Source organism: Melospiza georgiana, chromosome 1, assembly GCF_028018845.1.
Source record: "Melospiza georgiana isolate bMelGeo1 chromosome 1, bMelGeo1.pri, whole genome shotgun sequence".
NCBI lineage: Eukaryota > Metazoa > Chordata > Aves > Passeriformes > Passerellidae > Melospiza > Melospiza georgiana.
Window position 1 is genome coordinate 80,294,868 of NC_080430.1, and position 23,946 is coordinate 80,318,813.

At 41.6% G+C, this 23,946-nt stretch overlaps 1 protein-coding gene across 1 annotated transcript in view; it reads left to right on the top strand.

The window, feature by feature from the left end:
- The window catches only part of MYO10 (myosin X), a 163,511-nt gene that overhangs the window by 55,255 nt on the left and 84,310 nt on the right, over positions 1–23,946 (top strand). Inside the window, exon 3 of the mRNA XM_058029124.1 lies at positions 17,696–17,854. Coding sequence (XP_057885107.1) covers positions 17,696–17,854 — 159 coding nt within the window. The remainder of the gene's footprint in view (positions 1–17,695; positions 17,855–23,946) is intronic.

Sequence of the window (23,946 nt, forward strand, 5' to 3'; positions counted from 1 at the left end):
GATAAGGGGACCTATTTTGGTCTTGGTCAGATCAGTTAAATCAAACCCTATGAGAAATGATAATTGAAATCAGGTGCTCTAATTTAGATAGTGGTAGGAACCTGTATAGCTTGCTTTTAGGGATGCTAAATTTCTTCCCAGCAGCTGTTGAATATTAGATACTAAGATTTTGTTCTCAACTTCCAGCACCTGAGTTGCAGCCTTTTCAAGCCATGTCCTTCTCTGAAAATTTCAGCTACAGAGAAGCTGAATTTGGTGCTTTGGAAACCCACATTTATGCCTGTGCTTTTGCAAGTGCTCATTCTCTAGGTATGCTCCTGTGGCGTGTTTTTTTTTCTTCCCACAGCATGGTAGTGTTTTTGCAGAGACACACAAGATTTTGTATTTTCTGTTGAATCTGCAAAGCATGTAAAGTCTTGAAAGGGTAGTATCAGCAGATTTGTTGGTTTGACTGAACTTTTTCAGATGAGTGAAGCCCAGAATTGAGAACATCCAATATAGCAGTAGTTTTATATTCTTTACAACAGAGGGATCTCATAAGAATAACCTTATTTCAAAACTTTAAGAATAATTTTTAAACCATACTAGAAAAAACATTTTTTTCTTTTATCTACCTGTCTTGAACTAAATGAAGTGATGGGTAATTCCTCACTGGTGCTTTTGGATATAACTCATTGTTGGAGTTCTTTGTGGGCTTTGCCTTGTTAGTTGTGTCTTGTTTCTTAGAGCATATGCTAACAAAAAGGGTATGAAGGTACTGGTATAAAGATTCCTACTTGAAGTTGTACTAATGGCATGCACTTTTTCCCCCTCTCTCTGTGTACTAGCTGTGGCAAGTGTAAACACTTACTCCAAGGCCCACGTCTGGCCTTCACTGCAGAGCACTTGACTTTTGTCAAGACATAGTGTCTTTTTCAGAGTCCAGCTGTGCTGCACATGGTGGTGCAGTGGGAACCAGTCTTGCCCTGCTGTGTCCACAAAGGCACTTTGCTAATTTGTTGCTTCATGAAACATCTTTCTTTATTGTTGAGGCTGCATTTCCATGGTTGCCTTGATATTAAGCAGAACTACAACCACACTTGAACTTGGATATTAGGGAATACCTCTGTCCCACCTTTATGGAACTGCCCAGATGTGTCCTTCCTATGGTCTTTACTTTCCACACCACTGAGAATTTGTCTGAATGATGTAAAATTTGATGGCACATGATTGGAGCCATGGGCTTCATGGCTCTTGGATGAGGACAAGCAAAGCTGGGTATCACACAGGGCATCACTAAACTCAAGCTTTAAAAGTCAGATGGGGAAGAGTTGGGAGCCATTAATCTTGCACAAGAAGTGCCTGTAGAGAAGTTTCCTCTACTGGTTTAAGTTAATACTGTGAATAGCAAGAATCGATATCCAAATGGATGGTTGTGAATGCAAGATACTTTGGGGGGAAGGAGAGAGATTTGCAGTATTTCAGAGCTCAGACGTTGCTAAATAGAAACTGAATTTATGTATTTCTGGGTTTTCCTATGTTACACAGCTGCTCACATCAAAAGTTCATAATGGTGTCTTTAGCTTCATAATCTTTGGCTGTAGGATTGAAACATGCTCTTGTTTCTAGAAATTTCTGATTTAATCTGCCAGGCTGAAGCTATTAGCAAAAAAATCATGGCCCTGTCAGAGCAGGAGAGGGCTTTTGTGTGGAACTGTCACTGGATTTAACCAGAGAACATAAGACTAGGACTCAGTTCTGAAGCATATACAAATAAGATGGAACAGGCAAGAAAAATAATAAAATAATAAAATCATTTTGGTTAGAAAAGATCACAAAAATCATGGAGCACGACTGTTAACCCAGCACTGCCATTGCTTGAATCACATGAGGTCAGTACTCCCAGGGAGAAGTGGCATTTAGCTCAGGCTCTGGATAGCTAAATTAAATGGTTCTTTAATGCATCCCTTGTCTTCTCATCTGCTGCTGTTTGTTCTGCAGGAGGATTTTTCAGTGTTAAAGCTTGTATGCTGTACTGCAGTAGGTTCAGGCAAGTATACCCACCAGCCTGTAAGTTACATGGAAAAATACACTCAGACCAACTCTGCATTGTTTTTCTTCTACATCCTTTGCAGCATAACTTGCCTCTTTCTAATGAGAAAGAGGAAAAAAAGAGAAAATGAGAAAAATTAAAGTCCTTGCTCATCTTGCATGCCACAGAAATCATAATAAACAACATAAGGATCTTTGTAGACTATTGGAAATTTATGATGAATAAATCAAGCATTTAGAGGGGTAGGGACTGGGATGTAAAAAGCCAGACAACTGCCATACAATCCCCAGTGTCCTTCAGTGCAGGGCATTAGGACTCACACCTGCCTGGGCTTATCTGCCATCAGGTCAGCTCTGTCCTGGGTGGACATGCAGCTTCATTCCCTGTTCTCCAAGCCTGTTTCATGTTCAGGCTTAAGCACTGAAAGTGTCGTTTACAAAAAGAACAACTGGTTGGTGTCCTAACAGGGAGATGGCACCCTCAACGAGATTGTGTATTTATAAGCTGAACCTGTCTTGGGAGGTGAGAGAAGCCACGTCTTTAGGGGAAGAGAACATTGAAAAGGCAGCTTTTTGTTGCTAGCAGGGATCTCTAAAGCTGAATCCTAATATGTGTATTTATCAGAAAACACAGTACAATAAATTTCTTTGAGTACTGAGAGTAGGCTGGGAAGGTAAATAGAGGGCAACACTATTCATTAATGTATGAGATTGCCATGTCCGTGTATCTCTCTCACAACCTTTCCTCCAATGCAAGAAATCAGAAAAGGTGGCCCAGTTTTAATCTGTCTGTTCTAATGGGTTTTTAGTAACATGTTAAGGTAATCTCACAATATTTAATGTCAGACTTCTGGCTAACACTCATTTTAAAGAATAAAAACTGGAGCTTTTACAGCTTCATGTGCTTGAGGTTTGTCAAAGTAAATTCAAAAACAAACAGCAGTATCCTTACAAAGACAGAAAAGCACTGGTATATTTTTCTTTGCAGCAATAGTTTGGTTTTTCTTTCCAGAGCTATAAACATTATGGTTATGTGTAAAGCTACCAAGTAATTCTCTGAATATAAGACATCTTTGTTGTCTGTCTCCATTATTCTGACACAACTACTGAAGTAGTACTGTCCTTATTTGGGGTGGAAAAAATAGTGCTGTGAATTACTCTTTGCTGGTATCATGGGAACAGTTGTAATTGGGCTTCTCCAGCATATACATACATGCTATCTGGTATGTGATTCAACTGTGGTTTTCAAATGTAAGCACAGGCAAGCTGTAGAAAATAAAATCACACACACACACCTTTTAATAAGGAGAGCCACCTTTATGTGTATTCAGTTTGCCCTTTTGCTTCTTGCAGGGCAGGAGTTTTATAGTTCAAATGCAAACCAGCCAGTTTATATGCAGATTTTATGGGAGTAACATATAGAACAGTCTCTCAAACTTTTACAGCCAAGAGCAAGTTCTTTCCCTTATCTATATGTAGTGCACATTCTTGCACATAAAGCAATATCTGTGCGGTGCTATAAGACTTATGACATGGCTTTGAAAAGTGTTGCATCTCCAAACCACTCCATCTGTCTGTATCTGTGGATTCATGGCCTGCAATGAGCAGTTGGTGCTCCTCTCTCCTCACCAAGTTCTAGCAGTGCCATTTGTCCTTTTCTTCAAGGTAACCTACCACAGGAATATGACCAAAACAACCTATAGTCAACCCTTCTATCATTCCTTTAAAAAAAAAAAAAAAAGATTTTGTATTTAACGTCCACAAGCTTTTCCCAAGTGCAATGGAAGGAGATTCTTACGTGCATGATAACAGAAAATGAACAGTATTATATGCAATATTATCTCTAAGGCTTTAAGAAAGGGGAACTTGCAGAGACTCAAGACAGAAAGAGGAAAAGGTCCTTTAGGCTGTTCTGTGAATTCTTGGGCTCCTGGGCCTGGTATATTTGTTCATGGTCCTTGTAATATTACCAAGCAAAAGAATGTAATATTGTTTTTCCCCGAACTAGACATATTAAAATTTAGAAGTGTTTTCATATTTGTACTTAAAAATCTCCAAGAGGTCTCTGTACTAGACACTGTAAAACTTTATAGCAAAGAGGTAGGGTTTTTTCTTAAAAAGGTTTCAGTCAAAGAGCCCACTCTGGCATTTCTAACAATGTACGCTTTATTTGAGTAATAATCAAATTTACTAGTATGCATTTGAGAAAGCCTAAGTAATTGGTACCTGACTGTGCAGCAGTCTGAGTATTGCTCCTGCAGCAGCCCAGGAGTGCACTGTGCAACTCCAGTGCAAGTTAGAAGGTGACTGTGCTGCTTGTAAATAAGCAATTTCTCTTATGTCCTTTTTTGAAAGATTTTGAACTAGAGGATAAATATTAATTTATGCCCTTTCCCTGATTTCTGCACATTTTCAAAACAAGATAGAGTAGGGTTTATCTGGTTTTTTATAGAATGTGTTGCCTCTTTTTTTTTTTTTTTTTTTTTTTTTTTTTTTTTACTTCACTGCTTCCATCTCTCTTCACTGGGGTATCATGGTTGAACCATTGTGCAATATTCAGCTGGTTTTGTTGATCTTTAATCAGAGCAGTTGTTGGGCAGGGGAGGCCTGGAAAACTTCAGTTGGGCAGCGTTGCCCCCTAAGTGTAAAGTAAAATGCCATGAATGACCTGCCAGGGGCATTGTGACCCCTCTGGCTCAGCGAGGGCTGGCATGTGGCTGCAGGAACCCTCCAATTCCAGCTGCACGTGGCTCTGAGGGGCCTCATTGCCAGGGCCCAGTTGGGCTCTCGGGGTGTGGATCTGGGTTTCACGTTCGTAATGAAAAACGCTTAACTGCCTTGGCTGCTATCTTGAGATACGTGCAGCTTGCTTTCATGCTTGTCCAAACCTGTTTTGTTCTTCCTGGCAGCAGACTCTCCCCTTGCTGCAGCTAGCAGGGCTGGGAAGGGCAGGGAGGATGCAGAGCCAGTCCCCAGTACGGGTTTGGGAAGTTTCAGATTTCCTTGCTGAGCGCTGTTGACAGTTCAGCCTCACATGTTGGTGGGCACCTTGTTGTGAGAATAACAGGAGAGCCCTGAGAGTCTTGAAGCTTTAAGCTTTGCTGTGTGGCACAGCTAGCAAAGGCCCTGGGTACCTTTATAGGAGGAATTCCTGGTTGAGGAGAACAAAACAAAGCCTTAGTGCAACATGCTGGCTGACCAGTAGCAATGCTCACTGACCCACAGTGCTTCTCCAGGAGCTGTCAGTGGTCATCTGCTGGAGACTGCTGCTGTTGTCTAAGCACGCTGGTCCTGGAGAAAAGGAAGATTCCAAGGGCAGAATACGCTCCATAGAACTGTAAATAAAGATGGCTTTTTGAAAATAATGTTAATAATAATTTTTGTTGCTGAAATCTCCTTGATTAGTTAACCTATCAGAATATATTATTAAGAATAGCCCAATTTTTTGCTTACTGTATGGAAATTCATCATTATTCCAGCTCTTTCCTCCTTTCTCCCACCTGTCACCTGTCAGTTAGTATTCTTGCCAAGTTGCCTGAGCAGTGGTAGGAGCAGAGGGACCCCCTGCCCTCGGCAGTGACCCGTGGTTGTCTGCTGGTAGGGAGGCAGGGTCCCTTACTCCTTCCCTCTGCAGACACAGACTCTTTTGTCACAGTCCTGCTAGCAGGGCGTGTGAGAGCAGTGCCTCTCAGGAAGGATTATTGTATATTATTATTGCACACTTGGGCAGCCAACCCTGCAGTAATCAGACACTGGCAGGTTGCTAGCACAGAAACAGCACAGTGGACCTGTCTTCTGAGGTTCAGTGCCTGAGCCTCTGAGAAGAGGGGTTCACTGGCATGCAGAGCTGAAGCTGATCTTCTCTTTATCTCTGGCAAAGCCAGTAAATCCATGCCTGCTGCATGAAGCTTTCTGCTGTGGCCTTTTACTCCTTTTGGTGCTGCCACAGGTTGTGGTGAGCCCACTGCGGGGCCCAGGGAGATCAGCAGGAAGGCTGAGTGAATGATCAGTCCTTTCCTAGGCCCAGGTTAGTTCTGTATCATGGGCTGTCATGTGCCTCTGGACCACATGTGCTGGGATCCTGGTTAACACACATGGTAGGAGGAAGCTGTACTCATGCTATGTGAAGCCAGCTGAGATTCAGTTCTGTGAGATAGGGCTAAAGCCTCTTCTGTCCCACGATAGTGCTGCCCCTGGCAATGGTTATGAATGGCAATGGCTAATTCTGAGTATAGATAAACCATCTGCACTTATTTTTTTGTATTTGACAGTGCTTTCATACTAGCAAAAAAGAATTTGTTGATATTTAGGGTGCCTTCTCAGGCAGGAGAAACTGTTCTGTTGTGAGACACAGCGCTAACTCTGGTAGATTAAAAGGCAGCTTTGGACACCTGCTGAGAGCTGGTCTGTCACTGCCTACAGTATAATTACAATTACCTCTGCATGTCAGAGCCAGGCACATAAGTAAGAGGAGGTCACCTCCTCCTGCAGTTGTTTAAGGGCACCTTCCATTATCTTAGGTCAGAACTGGAAAAAATCCCAGTTGCTGTTCAGCTGAGTGAATGGCTGTAGGGACAGAGGGATTGGCCTTCTGTTCCTCCTCACACAGCATTTTCCTGAAAGCCTGATTAATTGTTTTCAGATCAGCACACATGGTAAAAGTCAACTTTGAAATGGCATAGCCTTGTTGACTAGTCTGCTGTAGAAACTGTACTGTGTGCTTAGGTTTGTGGAAAATGCCCAGTGTTTCATGTTCACCTGCCCATGATTCTGCTTTGAGCATTCTCCATTGTGTGTTATGGCTCATCATGTCCATATTTGTTTTCATGGATAGACGCCCTTAGGTGTATTCAGGGCTTCAGTTCCTCCGCTTTCCACCTCTTGCCCTCTTTCTCCTCCCCACAGTGTAAGTTACCATTGTACACCTGCAGGTTTTGGGGGAAGGGAAGTTGAGTACACAGTTACCTTGTTTAAAGGAGCGCTTTGAGCTGTGGATAAAATATGCCCTTGGCTGTATTCCTGGCAGTATAGCTGTGACAAACCCTCTCACCCCAGGCAACCTGCAGGAACAGCAGGTAGTAAATGCTGGCTTAATGAAAAGCCCCTCTGATCCTTTAAAGATGAGAAAAGAGTGAGTGAGGGGCTGATGTTCACGCCAGGGTCGTACCCAGTTCTATTTTCTAGGCTGGAGCAACAGTGAGTAGTGCCAGGGGTGTGGGTGGGAGTGTGGTGTGCTGATAAAGGGGAGAGGTTGATTTGTCTCTACAAGGCAATTAGGGATACTGTAGAAGTGCCTTTTTGTAATATTGTAGAAAAAAAAAGTTTAAAAGTTAACTTTAAAAAGAAATATAGAAGGCCTTTTTCTTCTAAAACAAATAATTCATGCTTCAATTTGGACTTAAACTTTCACAAGTGGAAATTACATGATGTGTGTGTGTGAGGGTAGGTCAGATATTAGGGGCAGAATCTTCACCCAGAGGTTGGTTGGATGCTTGAATGGCTTCCCAGGGAAATGGTCATGGCACCAATCCCGACAGTGTTCAAGGAGCATCTGGACAATGCTGTTAGTCACATGGTTTAGTTTTAGGTAAGGAACTGTTTCTGAAAGGAACAGGAGCTGGACTCCATGATCCTTAAGGCTCCCTCTCAACTTGAAATAGTCTATGATCTGTGATCTCTGCAAACTCATATACAGCTTTGTACCATCTGTCATTTAGATTTTTTTATTCTTGTAACATAAAGGCAAAAAAGCCCTAAAACTATATTTTTAACAAGCAAATATGAGAATAGACCCTTATCTAAATTTCACTGAAGTGGGTTCAAAAGAACTTGAAAATTAATCCAATCCCTCAAAAGATAAATGTCAAGCTCGACTAGTTCACTCTCATGTCAGTCTCTTGCATATTGTGCTTCTAGGAAACATGTCAATACATAAAGGTCTGCAAGGTGTTTCTTTAAAATAAGGCAGGAAGGTCCTATAGGAGCAGGCAGATTGCTGTTGTGAACAAAAGGTTATTTGATTAAAAAGCTGAATACAATCAATTATTGTTGCTGTGAGGCATACAGTACTTACACAGGTAAAATCAAGCCAAGATTTGGAGAAATTAAAAAAAGTAACTGAGGGAAACAGAAATTGAGAGTTTTATAGTTTAAAGTTTTCAGCAGAACTGAAAGCTGAGATTATGTGTTTATGAACTTCCTCTATACATATGCAAGTTGTCATGTCTTTAATTCACAAACAGCTTTAAAAATAGTCAGTTGCAGAGGGTTTTTTTGCCCTCAGCACTGAATTCATGACTAATGCCTGCCAGTATCCTATTCTTGCTCTATATTAATTTATTGCCTCAATGTATTTAGGGCATCTCACATAGCATTTACACTTCTCTTTCGAGTAGAGCATTAATTAGTTGTCTGACAACCCTTTTGTGTTTCGTGTGACATTTAGGTCCTCCCTTGGCTGTGGGCAGAACAGACATGGAAGCAGTTGACTGACAGCTTGTCTGAGGTGCACCTCTGCCAGGGACTGGACGCTTTGAATTCAAAATGAAATGCATATGTGGGTTGGAAAGCAAGTTCTTGGCTTGACAGCTGGGACAGGGTGTTCCAAGGGGACAGATCTCCCTGTGGGGAGGTGATCAGCAGGAGAGGGCACCAGGAGGGAAACTGGGACCATAATGGCAAGGGGCAGAGGTATGTGGGGGGTAGGAGAAATGACTGGAAGTAGGGGAGGTTTTGCAAGAGGAACACAGAGGTGGAGTTGGTGGTGGAAAGCCCTGGAGGAGAAGCATGCTTTGCTCTGTTGCCAGTGGTGTAAGACCTGCAGGAGAAGAAGGTGTGAGCGAATTGGGTGTGGGAGGTTACTGCTCGAGCCTCTGTGGGTGGTGTCTTTCAGGATGGAGGTGGTTGAGGGTTGTAAGACCCTGCAGTCCTCCCTGGCTGGCGCATTGCTGTGGGAGTGCACTGGCTCATGCTGCCAGCAGCCCAGTGCACTCTGTGCTGGCCCTTCTCCAGCCTGGCTCCTGGCCATGTTGGTTGTCTCACATGGTGTGAGGGTGGCCCTGGAGCCTGCTGGGGTGCTCCTGCAGGTCTGCCAGCTCCTGACACCCAGCCAGCACTGGGTGAGCGAGCCATGAGCTGGAGCAAAACCTTCCATGTCTGGCTGCATCTGACCAGGGCTGAGGGGTTGGTTGCTGCCTGGGAGGAGGGGTGAAGGAAAATAAGCCCTAAATTGTCTCAGCACATGGAAATTTGCCAGAAAGACCATCCATTTCTGTGCAAAAACCTTTCTTCTGGGTCTGTCTTCTTTTTATTCCCTCCCAGGCCTCTGCAGCCGCAGCCTTGTAGAGGAAGGAGCACCCCAGCCCAGTGGCTGTGGTCTCCCTATGCAGGGGGACCAGCCTGCACTGGGTTGATGCAAGGACCTTTCATGCATTACAGCTGGTGTTGCAGCAGAACCTCCTTGGTTTTGACAATAATACAGTGGTGATAAGTGCCAGAAACTTTCCTGATGGGAAATTCCTACCAGGCAGCTGTGCCTGGCAGCAGCTCCCCAGGTAGCTCTGGGCCCCACTGTGCATGACTTCATGCAGGTGGGAAGGGTTTCCCATTCTTAAAGGGTTTGGGCACCATCAGGCCTTGGGGTCTGCACCGGCAGCCCAGGTGGGGTGGGTTCATGTAAAGTGTTGGGTTGAGAAGAATATAGAGGGATGAGCCTAAAAGGCTCACAATGGCATTGCTTGGATTTTGTTTGGAATCCTGGAGAGCACCACTGGAGTATCACCTACTCTGTTGAGCCTTCATTTGGGACAAGGCTTGCTCTACAGGAATGTTCCTTTAGAGCTCCAGCTCCCATAGAAACATTGCCTCCAATTTCACTGCTGTGAGTTGCACACAGGCAGCTCCTGTTCTAGTCTTGGAGGCAGTCCAGTCAGCTATCTGCAGGGCTTTTTCCTTTTTTATTTTGTTCTTAGAAAAAAGACCTATTGAGATTAATTGCTTTGTGTCTCAAAAAAGCTGGTATAATTTGTAGGCTGCTTATTGACCATAGTTGTTCCACTTCTTGATAGTGGGGCATATTATTCATATCCAGCTTTGTTCATTCCATTGCAAATAGTCATTGTTTATTTCTATGAATCACAGAATAAATACAAATTTGACACTGAAACTTTCACTTGAGCAATAAGTGATGCTGAGAGGAAAGCTAATGTTCTCAGTGCCTGGCATTGTCCATAGATGTGCTTTTCCATTGTGTGGAAAATGATGGATAAAGGGTGAGAGTTTTTAGTGTTCTGGTCTTCCTGCTGCAGAGACCATCAGTTTTTACCCCCTTGTCCTTTGAGCTCGTTAAGGTGATGTGCACTGAAAGCAAAAGGAGTGATTGCCATTACATCTGTTTGCTGGTTGCTCCTTACAGTGACACTGATTTGGGAGTGCCTTTGGTGGGGTGTCCCAAGACAGATGGAGATTGCACCCACGGGGAGCATGGGCCCAGACCTTGTGTTTCTCTGCTACAAGAGGAGGTCTGCTCTGTCTCATCTCGCAGTGATGTGTGGGTCAGAGCCTCCTCCCTGGGTTTTTGTGTGGCCAGAGCTGGTCAGGCCTTGCTGCTGACTGGCTGCCTGTCAGGGAGCTGGGGACATGTGCTGGGGTACATCTCCTGTGTCCTGCCCTTGGACTGCTCCACTTGTTCCCGCATTGTGGGAAAGCTTGGGCAGCTGCAATTCTCTCACTTCTGTGTTCGCAAACAGAAAGCAGCACACTTTTGTAAGGTGAAGGTGCTGGTGACATGTGAGAGGTGTTGCACGTTTTCTATTGTTGTACTATTTTCTATAGTACTACAGTTGCAGGGTTTATAGGTGGGCTTCTTAAACTTTGAGCTTTGTGGTGTCTGTAGGTGCTGTAAGTTATACAAGATCACTTGGAAAGAAAGTTAAAGATGCACTTCTTTTTTTTTTCCCTTGTAAGAATTATATGTACTGCCTAGAGGTTTAGCTTACAGTAGTGTAATCTAGGTAAAATGGATGTGTTTAGTTCCAATTAAATTTCTTAATTGTCTGTGTAGGGAAGCCCAATTTAAGGGTCATAAGTTCTGAACCTGTAATTAGAAGCCTGTTCATACTTGATGGCAGAGCTTGTCTATGAGTGGAAATGGTTTAGAGAGTGAAGTAAACTTTAAATACCTCTTGTGGAATGAATGGGTGTTAGGTGGGAGGTGTTGATCAGACAAGATTGTTGACAGTGGTCAGCATGTAGAGGAACAACAAAGAGGCACAATTTAGTGGTTGATGAGCTCTGCTGTGGCACGGACCAGGGCTGTCATCCTGGCAGCATGCTTCCTGTCACTGTGGAGCTTGGGAGCAGAAAGGGAAATTGTGTGTGGGTGTGAGAACCTGAAAGCTGTAGTAGGAAAGCCATTTGGGGAGGTGCTGCAAGTGATCACTGGTGCTGTCGCTGCTGGAGGCTGGGGAGAGGGTGAGGAAGGCTTCAGGGCAGGCTCCCAGCACCTGAACCTGGGAGCAGCTCCTGACACAGGTGTCCCACAGGTATCCCAACAGTCTGAGGAGAGATATGGAATGGGGGCTGAGAGCAAGGGTTTGGAAGGAGGTTGATTGATAGGGCAAAGAACAAAGACTCAAAATGGCAGGAACCAAAGTGAGCAGAGGGTAAGGATAAAGTGTAGGATTACCACAATTTACAGGCTGCGTGTTACTCGCTGGTTGGGTTGGTACAGTGATGTGAAAAGTGGTCATTTAGACATTTTCCATTAGAGATCAAGATTAACATCTAACAGGTAAGGGAGGCCAGAGACTGCCGTGGTTCCCAGCACAAAAGGGAGGAAATTTTACAAAACAGATGGAAAATAGGCTGATTCTCAGTTGATGTGTGTATGGGGTAGTTGCTTGACGAAAAGGCCAGGAGGTCACAGATAGGAGATTGGTGGTGATTTTTTCCTGACATCAATAAGTGTTTTACATAAAATTATGTAATTTCCCTCCATAGGATTATAGGTAAGAAACTTCATTGTGGAGGTTTCTGGTTACTTTGATAGAGATTAAATTACATTTCATCAAAGCAAACCTTGCGCCCTGGTACATCTTGCTATCTGAAAGATTATTTTGGAACAACACAGTGTCTAAGGTCAACTGATACAGAAAAATAGTAAATTACTGGGCAAAAACATTATTTGGGTTTCACTCTTGTCACAATTAACTGTAGAATTTTACAATGTCAATAGTTCTGCTTTACATTTGATCTTAAATTACTTAGACTTGTATGAGAGCATCCCTGTCCTGTATTTTAAATAACTAATTAGACAGTAGATCTCCCTAGGAAAAAGGGTGAAATACTACATTTTTATTTTTGTTTTTAATCTCTGGGTCCTTGGACTTGTCATGATTTATTTTTCTCCCTGGAACACTGCATTCCACAGCTTATAATGGCCTCCTTTTTCTGCTTGGACACATCTATAAAGACATTTTGTAAGATTTATTACATTCTTTTAACTTTTAAACAGGAGGGAAACACAAATGATGATCCTCAGTTCAGACCAACAGCAGAGAATGAAAAAAGAATTAATATTTTTAAGTGGATATTTCTCTGTACAGTCCTGTGTTTTGCTGGGCTGTGCTGATCTCTGCTGTGGGGTCAGTGACATTAGGCAAAAAGATGCTTCAGGTAACAGAGGACACTAATATCATGGACATATGAGCCAAGTCCTCTGGAGCTGTGATGTCCATTTTCATGGATGTCATAGTAGCCATTAGGTTAAATCCTCTGAAGAGTTCACATAGGGTAGTTCATGGGACAGCCACAGGAAGGCTGTGGGCTTTTCTCTTAGGGTCAATTAGTTTTGCTTTCTGGTGCTTGTGGACTGTCCAGATGCTGTTTTCTAGTATCACAGGAATTACTGGAAAAATTGTGGTTGTTTGCTTGTATATTTTTATTTTGTAAACCTGTCACTCAGGTGACTTCTGTACAGTAGCTGTTTGTTTTCACTTTTACTGTCCTACTAAATTTTATGTTTACTATATTTTACATTATCTCTCTGGTTATATGGATTTGAGCAACTTAATTTAAATTGAGCGTGTGACAAAACTTTGATATTTCTTGTTTTTGTGTTTAGATATCAGGATGATCTTCTGTAAGGCTCTGCAGTTTAAAGAGTACACCTAGGGCTGATAAAAAAAATTTCCTGAGCAGCAAAGAGCAGCTGAGGGAAGTTGGCTGCTCCGTGTCTGTTACCTTTAGCAATAAACCCTCTCAGTTTATTGGAAGAAGACTGACAGCAGGGACATGTTAAACTGCATAACCATGCCCAAGCAGACAGTATTTAGCATCAGTCAGGCAGTACCACGTTCAGCATGTGCTGTTAATGGCAAGGCTATGGCAGGTGACCAGCTGATGCAGTTCCTGCCCACGAGGTGGGTAATGGGTCAGTGTGTAGATGGAGTTGTTCTAAAATGCTTGCAATATGTGAACTCTTCAGTAGGTGACTTTGCACATTTTCAGAGAACAGTTTTAATAATGGTCCAGCTTCTGTATCCAGCTCCTGTAAGGGCTTACATATGGTGCACACGAGCCTACTTCTGCCTTTAAATAAAAATCTCACAGAAATGTCACTAAAACAATTAAGGTTGCAATTCAAGTACCAACTTGTTGATCAGGAAACTTTTGGAGTACCTTCTGCCTTCCTCCTGTCCAATATGGATCATCAGCACCAAACCCAAGCCTCACTTCCTTGTGAAAAACACCCTGAATGATTCAGTTGAGTATGAGATCCATGCAGGCAGGAAATCCCAGGTGTGACTTGTAGCTTTTGCAAGAAGTGGGGATTGTGAGGGTTTTTTGATGTACATAAGCACTTAATTCAGCATTCTCTTAAACTCACTTGACTCAGCTGTTGTGAAATCTCTTGATGCCATTTAATAATCTGATTCAAGCAGGGATTTTTTAAATTTGGCATCATGTCACAAAATGGTACCATAAGAGAGAAAGCATTTGTGCTCCTGTCATTGAGAGCCTACTTTGATGTACTTTGCTCGTGTTAATAAATTGTATTACAAATTACATCTTTTGTTCAAACATAATTTTCATTACATCTTGAACTTAGGGGTATTTTTTCAATGGAGAAAATTAATTCTACATTGTTTTGTGGTATTTCCCTTAAATGGAAGGCTTGAAAGACAACTTTTTTTTCCTCCCACATGCCAGATTAATTGTGTGGGATAGCATTTTTCCTCTGGCTTTTTAGGCCACTTCTTCATTTGAGTCCTTTTTTGGCATGTTCATCAGAGCACTAGTAAGCTGTGATAGGGACAGCAGGGCAGTTTTGAAGGGTTCTCCTTTCTCAGTGAAATGCACTTGACTGTTGTTAGACTGAGTTTGCTGTTTTGTTTTATATTTCTTAAGCTTGTTCTTTTTGTTGTTGCTCTTTGCATTGGTCCATCCTATCTCAACCTTTAATTTTCACTTCCAGAATAACATCAAGAGTTCTTATTTTGCATGCTGTCTCTTTAAGGTTAATTTAGAGTTTTCCATGTATTCAGCATGTTTGTTATCTTGAACCATTTATATCTAGAAAGGAAAGACGTTTTTGCTGAATTCTCATTTAGGCTTGTCTTAAATCTTATTCTAGTTTCCTGCATGTTGCACTTGACCTTCCAGAAATGCTGGGAGGGTCCTTGAGGATGGATGTTCCTGCACTCTGCCAACAGGGTCCTCTTGAAGTTCAGGAGCCAACTGGGTCATCTTCCTGTTCTTTGTGCTGACCCTGCAGAGTGGCTCTGGGTTCCTATTTCCTGAGGATTTCAAGTGCTTTAATATTTCATAACATGATCTTCTAGTTAGTACTGACAAAGTTCAAGGTAGTTTTTCCATGTCCTTATCCTAATAAAGGCGTGATTCAAGATGAAATAAAACAAAGCAGGCTTTTCAGCAGCAGGACTGCAGAAAGCCCATTTTAAGGAGATGAGGTTTGTACGTGTGATCCTGCAGCCCTTTCTCATGACTTCAGTCTTGTTAGATGGCTTTGATCAAATGTTACAGTGGGTTTAATGCATCTGAGGGTTGCATGGTTCTGGCAAGAATTAAAAATAAAGGAGAAGTGGCTACTCAGTTTTCAAGAAGAGCTCCTCCTCCTTTCTTATTTGGGTGGCAGCTATTATTAGAAGTTGGTATGTTTTCTAGCTAAGTGATGCACAGTCCTATCTCTGAATCAGCTCACAGAATAATTTCTTCACCCAAACAAGAAGGCAGTGTGTGACAGATATGGAAGTATTAGAACAACTAGACTGAAGAAGAGAAAATAGTGAGTTTTAGTGGTAAGAATGAATCTGCAGAGGCCATCTTATGTAGTGCTGCCACATGCAACTCATTTGTCATGTTGTTTTTCTTGGTGTTTGTCTGTGAATTCTTTACATTAATAAACTTACTGAGTGATGTACAGGGTGCTTTGCCTACCTTACTAACCTGTGCATCACTCATCAAAGGATAGGCATCGCAAATATGGAGGTTATCTTCCTAGAAGTGATATTTTGCCTTCGTTCCATGTTCACATGAGATGCACTCACAGGATATGTGTCATCCTCTTTTGGTTTCCTAATTCTCCCACTGAATCTGTTTTTCTCTATCCAGGACAATACATAGCCTCTGTTAAGTTGCTTACTTTTCTAGGATTTGCTCCCCTTATTTCCCTTTTATTTCCACATCCTTCAGCTTGTGGCATTTTTGTTCACCAATATGACCTTGTTTTCCTGTATGGTTCTTCTGACTAGGAAGTGCAGTTTATAACTTTTGAGATGTAATTATCTCTAATTGCACTTATAGTTTGTGTGGTAAGTCTTAGGACTGCTAACACATTTTTCAGCTGTAAAAGTTTTGCTATCAGTTGATGCTCTTCACATTGGTTTTGCATAGTAGATGTTCTGTCTGGACCACATGCTCCTACGAGTGGCTACTTTTTCCATCTTGGCAGGGTCCCTCTGCCCTGTACAAATCATTGTCCTGTCATATTTGTGGTTCTTCACTGCAAAATAAGGCTCTGATGTCTTCATGTCTTTCTTTTTCCCTTAGGTAAGGCTTATACCTAGGATGTTCTGAACCTGTTGGAGCTTTCTGGCGGTTTGCTCACATACCTTGTTGATGTCTGTGATGCCTCCCAGCTCCTGTCAGAAATTTCTTTCCCGTATCTCCTTTCTTACCCAGCTTTCCTTCAGTATGCTTTGTGCTGGTGCAAGTGACACCTGTAATGGTGTGATGGCCTGTGCCAGCATTGGCTATGTTTAGGATACTATTTTAATGAGGAAATGTCTTCAGGCTATACTCCTCTTCCAGCTGTTAGGATATCCAAGTACAGAGCTTTGATGTTTCATCTGATCTGCCTTCAAGCCTCTTGATTCTTCAGCCTCTCTTTCCTCACTTGTCTCAGCAGGACAGACAACATCACTGTTTGGGTGGCCTCTTGCAATGTCACCCCTTCAGTCTTTCATTGCCAGGAACATACATGAGGTTTTATGGTGAAAAACCTCTGAGGGGTTTCCTCCTCCTGCGCAGAGGTGGCCCCCAGGCACATCGTGACCCCCAGCAGCATTCCCACAGTGCTTGCTGGTGCTTGGCTGACAGCTATGGCTCTGCTTCTGTTGGCTTCATAAATACTATTTTAAAGGATTTCAGAAGGACATGGGTTTTTTCTAATGTTCAACATCAATATTTCCACAAAGTAGTTGCATTAGTTCCATGCTTTGACTTTTTAACACCGAAGTGGTGCCATTAGCAGGGACAAGAATTGCCTGAGGAGCGTTGGCTGTGCGAATGTGGGCATATGTCTATAAGGATGAGGTGCCAAGATGTAAATTTGCAGGAAATGGGATGTAGTCTTTATTGATGTTATTAGCATTCATAAAAGTTTAACTATATTGAGGATGTGTACGTCTTCTTGCATATTTGTGAAAGTTTTACAGAAGATATATGTAAGTGTTTTCCAACCAAGTATTTAAATTCTTTTTTAGAGCTTTTACTGTCTTTTAAGAACTGGCTTCAGAAACTAGTCTCAAAAGTCAATTAAGAAATCTGTTGGCCTATTAATTTCTAAATATCTGCTGCACACGGAACTTAAATTGCTACTCGCATTAGGTGTAATGACTGTTTCCTGACTGGATAGTTGAATGGAAATATTTAAGTGGATTTCAGATCAAACACATGAACACTTGTAGCCTATTAGAGCATTGATTTTAATTTGCTGTTTTGCACAGTCAGGCATTTCCTCCCAGAGCAATTTGAGTGTAAGTGGGTTTTACTGTAAGAGGTGGTTTATTGTTTGGTTGGTTTCGTATTTTTGGGAATGGGTATTGCTTGGTTTATATTTCTCTTGATAAAGTCTAGCACGAATCCAGTGTGAAACTAGATTGCATTTGCCTTCTAACAGGAAAAGCCCTTACAGTCCTCAGTCAGTGTGTTCTAGTTTCTGATGACCCATGTAGGCATTTGGGGCTTCAATCAGTGTCAGAGAAGCTTTAGAGGAAGGTATCCCTGCCAGGCTGTTATATTTTGCAAGTCTGCACTCTGAAAAGCTGGATAGGGGATATGAATGGGTATAAAGCTCCATTCTCAGACAGGAGTTTTTGAACGTGTGCTCTGATTAATATTGTTTTTGCTTCCCCTCTTTTAGGTATTCACTTATAAACAGAGCACGATCACACACCAAAAAGTAACGCCTATGCATCCAACAAGCACAGAGAGCGTGGAGGACATGGCAGCACTCATCGATCTCCATGAAGGCTCCATCATGCACAACTTATTCCAGCGATATCAGCAGGATAAAATCTATGTAAGTTTTTTCTAAAATTAAGAAAAATATCCACTGGGAATGTTTTTGAATGCTACATAAATTTCTACACTTTCAGTCATGGGGTTGTGTAAAGGACTCTCATTTTCTTCTTCTTTAAACTTTGCCCCAACAACATATGCTGTGTATGTCACCAGAGAGGATGTGCTGGAACTTAGTCTGTCACTGGCATTTGAGATCCTGTTAGGCCAAGATCCAATTTTGATCAGCTTCCCCTCTTGCATTGTAGTAGAAAGGTTGTTATGAAAGAAGCATGCAGTTGTCAAGCTGAGCATTTGTGCTGTTAAATAAAGATAGTTGGAGTTTGTGGTCTATGAGAACATACAGCTGTTTATCAGTTTCCAAAACTAGGAATTAGTCCATACAGAATTCCTTTTCTTAACTCTGTAATCAAGATTTTTATGATTAGATTTACCTGCTCCTTCAATATTTTTATTAATCTTGAAGTAGGTGCAAATATTTCCTGAGTCTGGAACTGCACTAAGCATGAGAAAAATACAAGGAATATTAGCAGCTGCTACAGGTTGCAAAATTGCACTTTTCAGTGGTTCAGTGGTTTGGATTTTTTTACTAATAATAGCAGAACATGATTTTTGTTTCATCACATGCCGGAGTCCTTGATTTGACCATATACATGCTTTATTTCAACCATATTCTACTGAGTTTAGCTTCTTATTTTTAAATATTAGCATATCTAAGTGAAAAAAACAAATTCTCCCTGTATTTAAGATTTGATGGAAAGCAAAAAAGGGCACAATGAAATAATATTCCTTTGCACATTACCCCAAAGTGGCTAGCATGGGAAATCCTCAATACTGAGGATTTACATAAGTCTTTATGTATATGTTTTTCCTCAAAACAAATGAACTGTTTTACCTTTCAGAAAAATCAGCAAACAAAAGATGAATAGCATAAATGAACAACCCTGCATGTGCAAGTAAAACACATATACTCGATAGAAGTTTGGTTTTCCGTCAGTGTTGTTAGATTAGCATGTGGTACTCAGTGTGAGTCAGATTTTAAAAAGATGTTTTATGATGTGCACTCACATAGAGGACACACCCCCTTTTAAAAAACCATGAGGGTATGAGTGTGATTTTTTTATGAGGCATAGACCAGCCTTGTTGTGAAGAGACATGTCCTAGCTTCTTTCTTAGCTTGTCAAGGCAAGTTTAGGGTGTTCTGATCCTTGGTGCTTAGCGAGGTTTACTTTTCTAGACAAACAGGTTTGTGTGCTCTTAATGATGACAGATCTGCAGTTGCTACTGACGGTGCATTTTCCCTTCAGTTTTGTCAATTTAGCTACTTACTCTTTTGAATCCACCTGAAAAATTATTGTAAAGGTGGTTGGAAAAAAATATGTGTTTTGAAATGCATATGAAAGCCTTTCTCTTGCCCTGTATGTGTAACGAGGACTAGACTATAGAAGCATCTTCTTTTCTCCAACCTCATTGGTACCCCACTCCTACTGCAGCAATAGCATTGTTTTAGCAGGAAAGGGCTTTAGGAACAAAAATATCCCAAAAAACTGAATGCATGTCTTGAGTAATTTCATCACAGTTTATAAATACAGGAGCATGTATTTTAGAAGGGGGCGTTGTCATTGCAAAAGGAGATCTGTCATTTTAAGCCAAAATGGCTTCACTATATTGAGCAATTCAATCATATTTTAATGTTAAAAAAAACCCTGAAGATGCATTAAGCTTACATTTGTTGAAGGTTACTTTGCAGCTGATCATTCAAACTTGCTCAGTCATTCTGCTTTGGGACCAAACTAGTCCTAGTACAGGACAGTAAAAGCCATTGGAATTTATGCCAGGAGCAAACAAAACTTTACAGATTATACATTTGCCTTCTCCTTTGACCAAGAATGGCTTCATCACTGTAGTTCACATATTGTCTCTTGTATCTGCCTCATCACCTTGTCTGTATCTGCCCCTGGTGAGCTAGGGATAAATTGGGAAGGTGTGTACCACTGTCCATTGTGGGCTTAGGGGCTGATCATCCCATTCGAAGACTTCTTGCCATCCCTGGATACAAACCACCCTATAATTGCTGTGTTCTGGCTTTTAGCTTACAGATCCCTTCTGTCTCAGTTCTGTGCACCTTCTTGTTCACATCCTGAGTAGGGGGAAGAGATATGCAAAGGTTTATGCTGTCATTTTTGAATTCTGTGCTTGTAGTATTACAAATATATTAGTGTGGTTCTTGAGCATGGCAGATTTTTGTTCCTTTTCTCAGTGGCATTGAGACCAGGAAGCACCTTTTTTACCTTTACAAAGAATACACTGAGTTGGGATTTGAGCTTTGGGGCTTGCTTGTTCACACACACATAAACATTATATCAAGTGCAATATACTTAATTGTAGTGTAAAGTGTATATAATTTCAAAGGTACAGAACAAACAATTAAAGGGAAATTTTAAACAGTTACTTTCTCAGAAAGACAAATGTTTATGCAGATCTTCCTCTGTTAACTTGTGTGTTGTTCTGTATTTGAAGAGCTGTTTCTCCGGCATTTAAATAAATATCTTCAGATGTTTGAGCTCAGTTTAATCTTCCGTTACTTATTAACATTTTTGTCTCACATACTCATACCTGTGTTCCTAAACTTTTCACTACTTCCTAATTCATACTACAAAGTTATTTGCTGCTGATGCCAACTTTTGTCAAACATGTCAGCGACTTTATTTGCTGCTGCCAACAACTGCAGCTTTAAAGGGTCAACAGAGAATTTTCTGTATTTCCTGATATCTCCTGGGGAGGGATGAATATTGACTTAGATTACAGATTATGTTCATAGTGAGAATGATGCTTGGCTCTGAACATAATTGAGGCTCTCAGCTGAATCTTTGCTGTTTGCAAGGTGAATGACAAAACGTTGTTCTTGCCTATGTGCAACCATCTTTTTGTATCAGTCAAGTCTGTTAACATCTTGTGACACCTTTGTGTGAATTTCCATGAAAGTGTGTGTGCTTTCCCTTTCTGGTCTGTGAGAAGCATAGGATATACAAGTCCTTTCTTGATTCTTTCAGGCAGGCTGGTACTGTCTGGTATTTTTTTCAGGCTTTGTGACTAATACTGCATTTATTTGAAAGTTTGGTTCTATGCTATCACCACATTTGTTTTCCAGGAAAGGACAAAATTTAAGATGGCAGTGATCATACCGTTCATGGGCTTTCATTGCTACTTCATCCCCCATTGTGTTCCTATTGCGAACAACAGTGGGTTATCTAGCTGTGGACATCAGCATACAAGGTTTATTGCTCATCTTTGAATGCTCAGATTAACTTGCATGCTAGACTAGAATGTGGCAAAATATGGAAACATAAACACTAATGCTAAAAATGGAGGATGGCCGCACTTGAAAACAGAGCCTTTTGTGAAGCACTTGGGGGATTTGGTCACCTCTCAAGTGAGGCCATCATGGACACATGATGTGGAGAGGGCAAGTGCTGTGGCAGCCACTCTTGTCGACATTCAAAGGCAAATTGTTCCCAAGCTGTTGATTCTGGTTTACTTTTAGTTAAGTACACACTGCGGAGCAGACTGCCTCAGCCTTGGGGAGAATTCCATAGACCACATGGTGTGGACTGTGCTGTGAGTCACACAAATTATGGTGTTTGGACTGGCTCTGGGATGAGTTGCAGTTGTCTTGTCTCTGCCAGTGGTTGGTTATTGATGCAGGTGAGCAAATTTCAGAAGAGCAGAGTGGAGGATGAGAGAGCAGCTTTTGCTGAGGTGAGAGGCAGGTTGGAAATAACTGCACTATATCTTGTGCAGGTCAGTGCAGAGGCTTTCAGTGTCATATCCACCCTCATTTGCATGAGTTCAAGCAATAAACATTTTTCAAACCCCTTTTGATTAGCTTTTTCCTTTTGAATTAAGTTAAGAAATGCTAGGTAGGCACATCCACCTTTGAAGTGGTGGTGATGATTTGACACTTGCCTGCCTTGTTTAGGTGGAGGATGTGCACCATGCCCAGAGCACATGGGGTTCTGCTTGGGCTGCAGTGTGGTGGTCCCTCGGTCACCCTCCCCTGATGGGGAGGGACAGTGACTTCCAGGTTGTCCAACAGTTGGGTGTGGTGTCCAGGAAGGGTGAGGGACACACAACCTATTTTTGCTCACTCTCAAATTAGGAGTGCAGCTCGCCCGCCAGTAATTATAACCATCTGTTATGTTTGCGCGCATGTGTATGAACAGTTCTGTACCAGCCACGTCGACATGTAGTGCTGTACCAGCCACATCCACATCAGAGGGAGGATGATGGTAATTAGGAGCTCCGTTTTCATGGCTAGCTTCCCTTCTCTCTTCAGCTGAAGCAACAAACATTGAATAACTTGGGTGAAAAAGCAACATTTATCCGATTTTTGAAAAAGGTGTTAAACTGGAAAAGTTGTCTCTTCCCTGACAAGGTTGTTGCAGAGCTCCTAGCCACTTTATGGTACAGAATGCTCATTTCTATCTATTCTTAAAAGGGATTTTCAGTTAGTTTGCATTGATTTTTAAATCTATTAGTGTTTATTTACTTAAGCAGCACATTCAGTTGTAGTTTGTTAAGCTTGCAGTAATTAGATAATTTATCTCCCTCGAAGTCATGAGGGCTCCCAGAGGCAACTAGTTGATGTTTGTGCAGTATTAATCAATAATCACCAGAGGGATTTTTTCAAATTCTGTTTGCAGACACAGACACTTTAGTATCTAGGTCAGTTGCTCTCTGTGACTTGTTTTCTGGGTTTTTGCATATTTGGTTTTTCTCTGAGTACAGTAAAACTCCTTTTGGATCCAGTGCAGTTGCTCTGTACCGTGCTGTGATGGTCAGCAGGAAGTGGATATTGCTGCATGTTACAGTGAGAAAATAGTGGGGCACACTAAAGTCATAGTTGATGTAATGCAGCCAGACATAATTCATACATTTCAATAGCACTCCTGCTCAGATGTCCTCTAACATGGGCACAAGTTGTAGGTGAAGGCAGAGAAACAAAGGAGGATGAGTAGAGGCCAACAGAATCATAGAATCACTGAGGTTGGAAAGGACCTCCAGTGTCTTCAAGGCCAACCTTTGACTGAATGCCACCATAAATACCACTAAACCATAGCCTTAAAGTGTTTGTTAATAAAGAGAAAACCTCATGACTGGTTTATTAAATGGGAAAAGTTGGACACACTCCATGCAGAAACTGAACCTAAAAAGTATGTATGTCATGGACCCCTACAATGTCCTGGACAGCTCAACAGCCTTGGTCTTTGGCCTGTCGTGTGCCTTGTTATAAATAATTGCAGGGCATGGACTTTAAAAACCCCAGACAATGGTACCCAGAAACTGTGTCATTAATTAATGCCATAAAACATGTATATAAAAACAGTACATATGCCTAGAACAATTACACTAGCCCCTAGAAGTACATTTATCTTGGTCTTGTCTGCAATCCAGCTGTGGTTGCATGGTTCCTCTCCAGAGGCATCCACTGCTGTAGAGCAGTCCCAGGTAACCAGTTTGCAGGGTCTCCTCTGGGGTCACTGGGGAAGCTGCTGTTTGTTTAATTGCTCTGCTTTTACAGTAAAGAAATCTTCAAAGATTTGTGCTGATGAATCACACTGTTTTTTACACCTTCCTATGCTGCTGAGAAGATGGGGAAAATTCTTGCCACCAGCTCTTTCCACAGAAGTGTGGAAGCAGAGAATGCTGTTGCTAAGAATGCATGACAAATGTCTATACATAGCTGCTTACCTCCATAATTAGAATGTTATGCTTGCACACATCAGATAATGTTTTCAAAATGTGGTTCAAAGCGAGTTCCTGTCTCCAAGCATTAATTACAGCTTCCATTTCACATCTGTTACTAGAGAGCAGAGACAAAGATCTATAAAAACACAGCAGGGTTTTAATTGGAAATCTAGTGAAATTTATTACTGGTGATTGTTATTTCTAAAGGCTGGTCAGTTATATAGATCAAAAATTGTCTACCACAGGCAAATTAACTTTTTTTTTTTTTTTTTTAATATGAGTGAATGGAGAAACATAGCTGTAATGATATGAGAAGTAAACAAATGCCATCAGTTGGTTAACCAA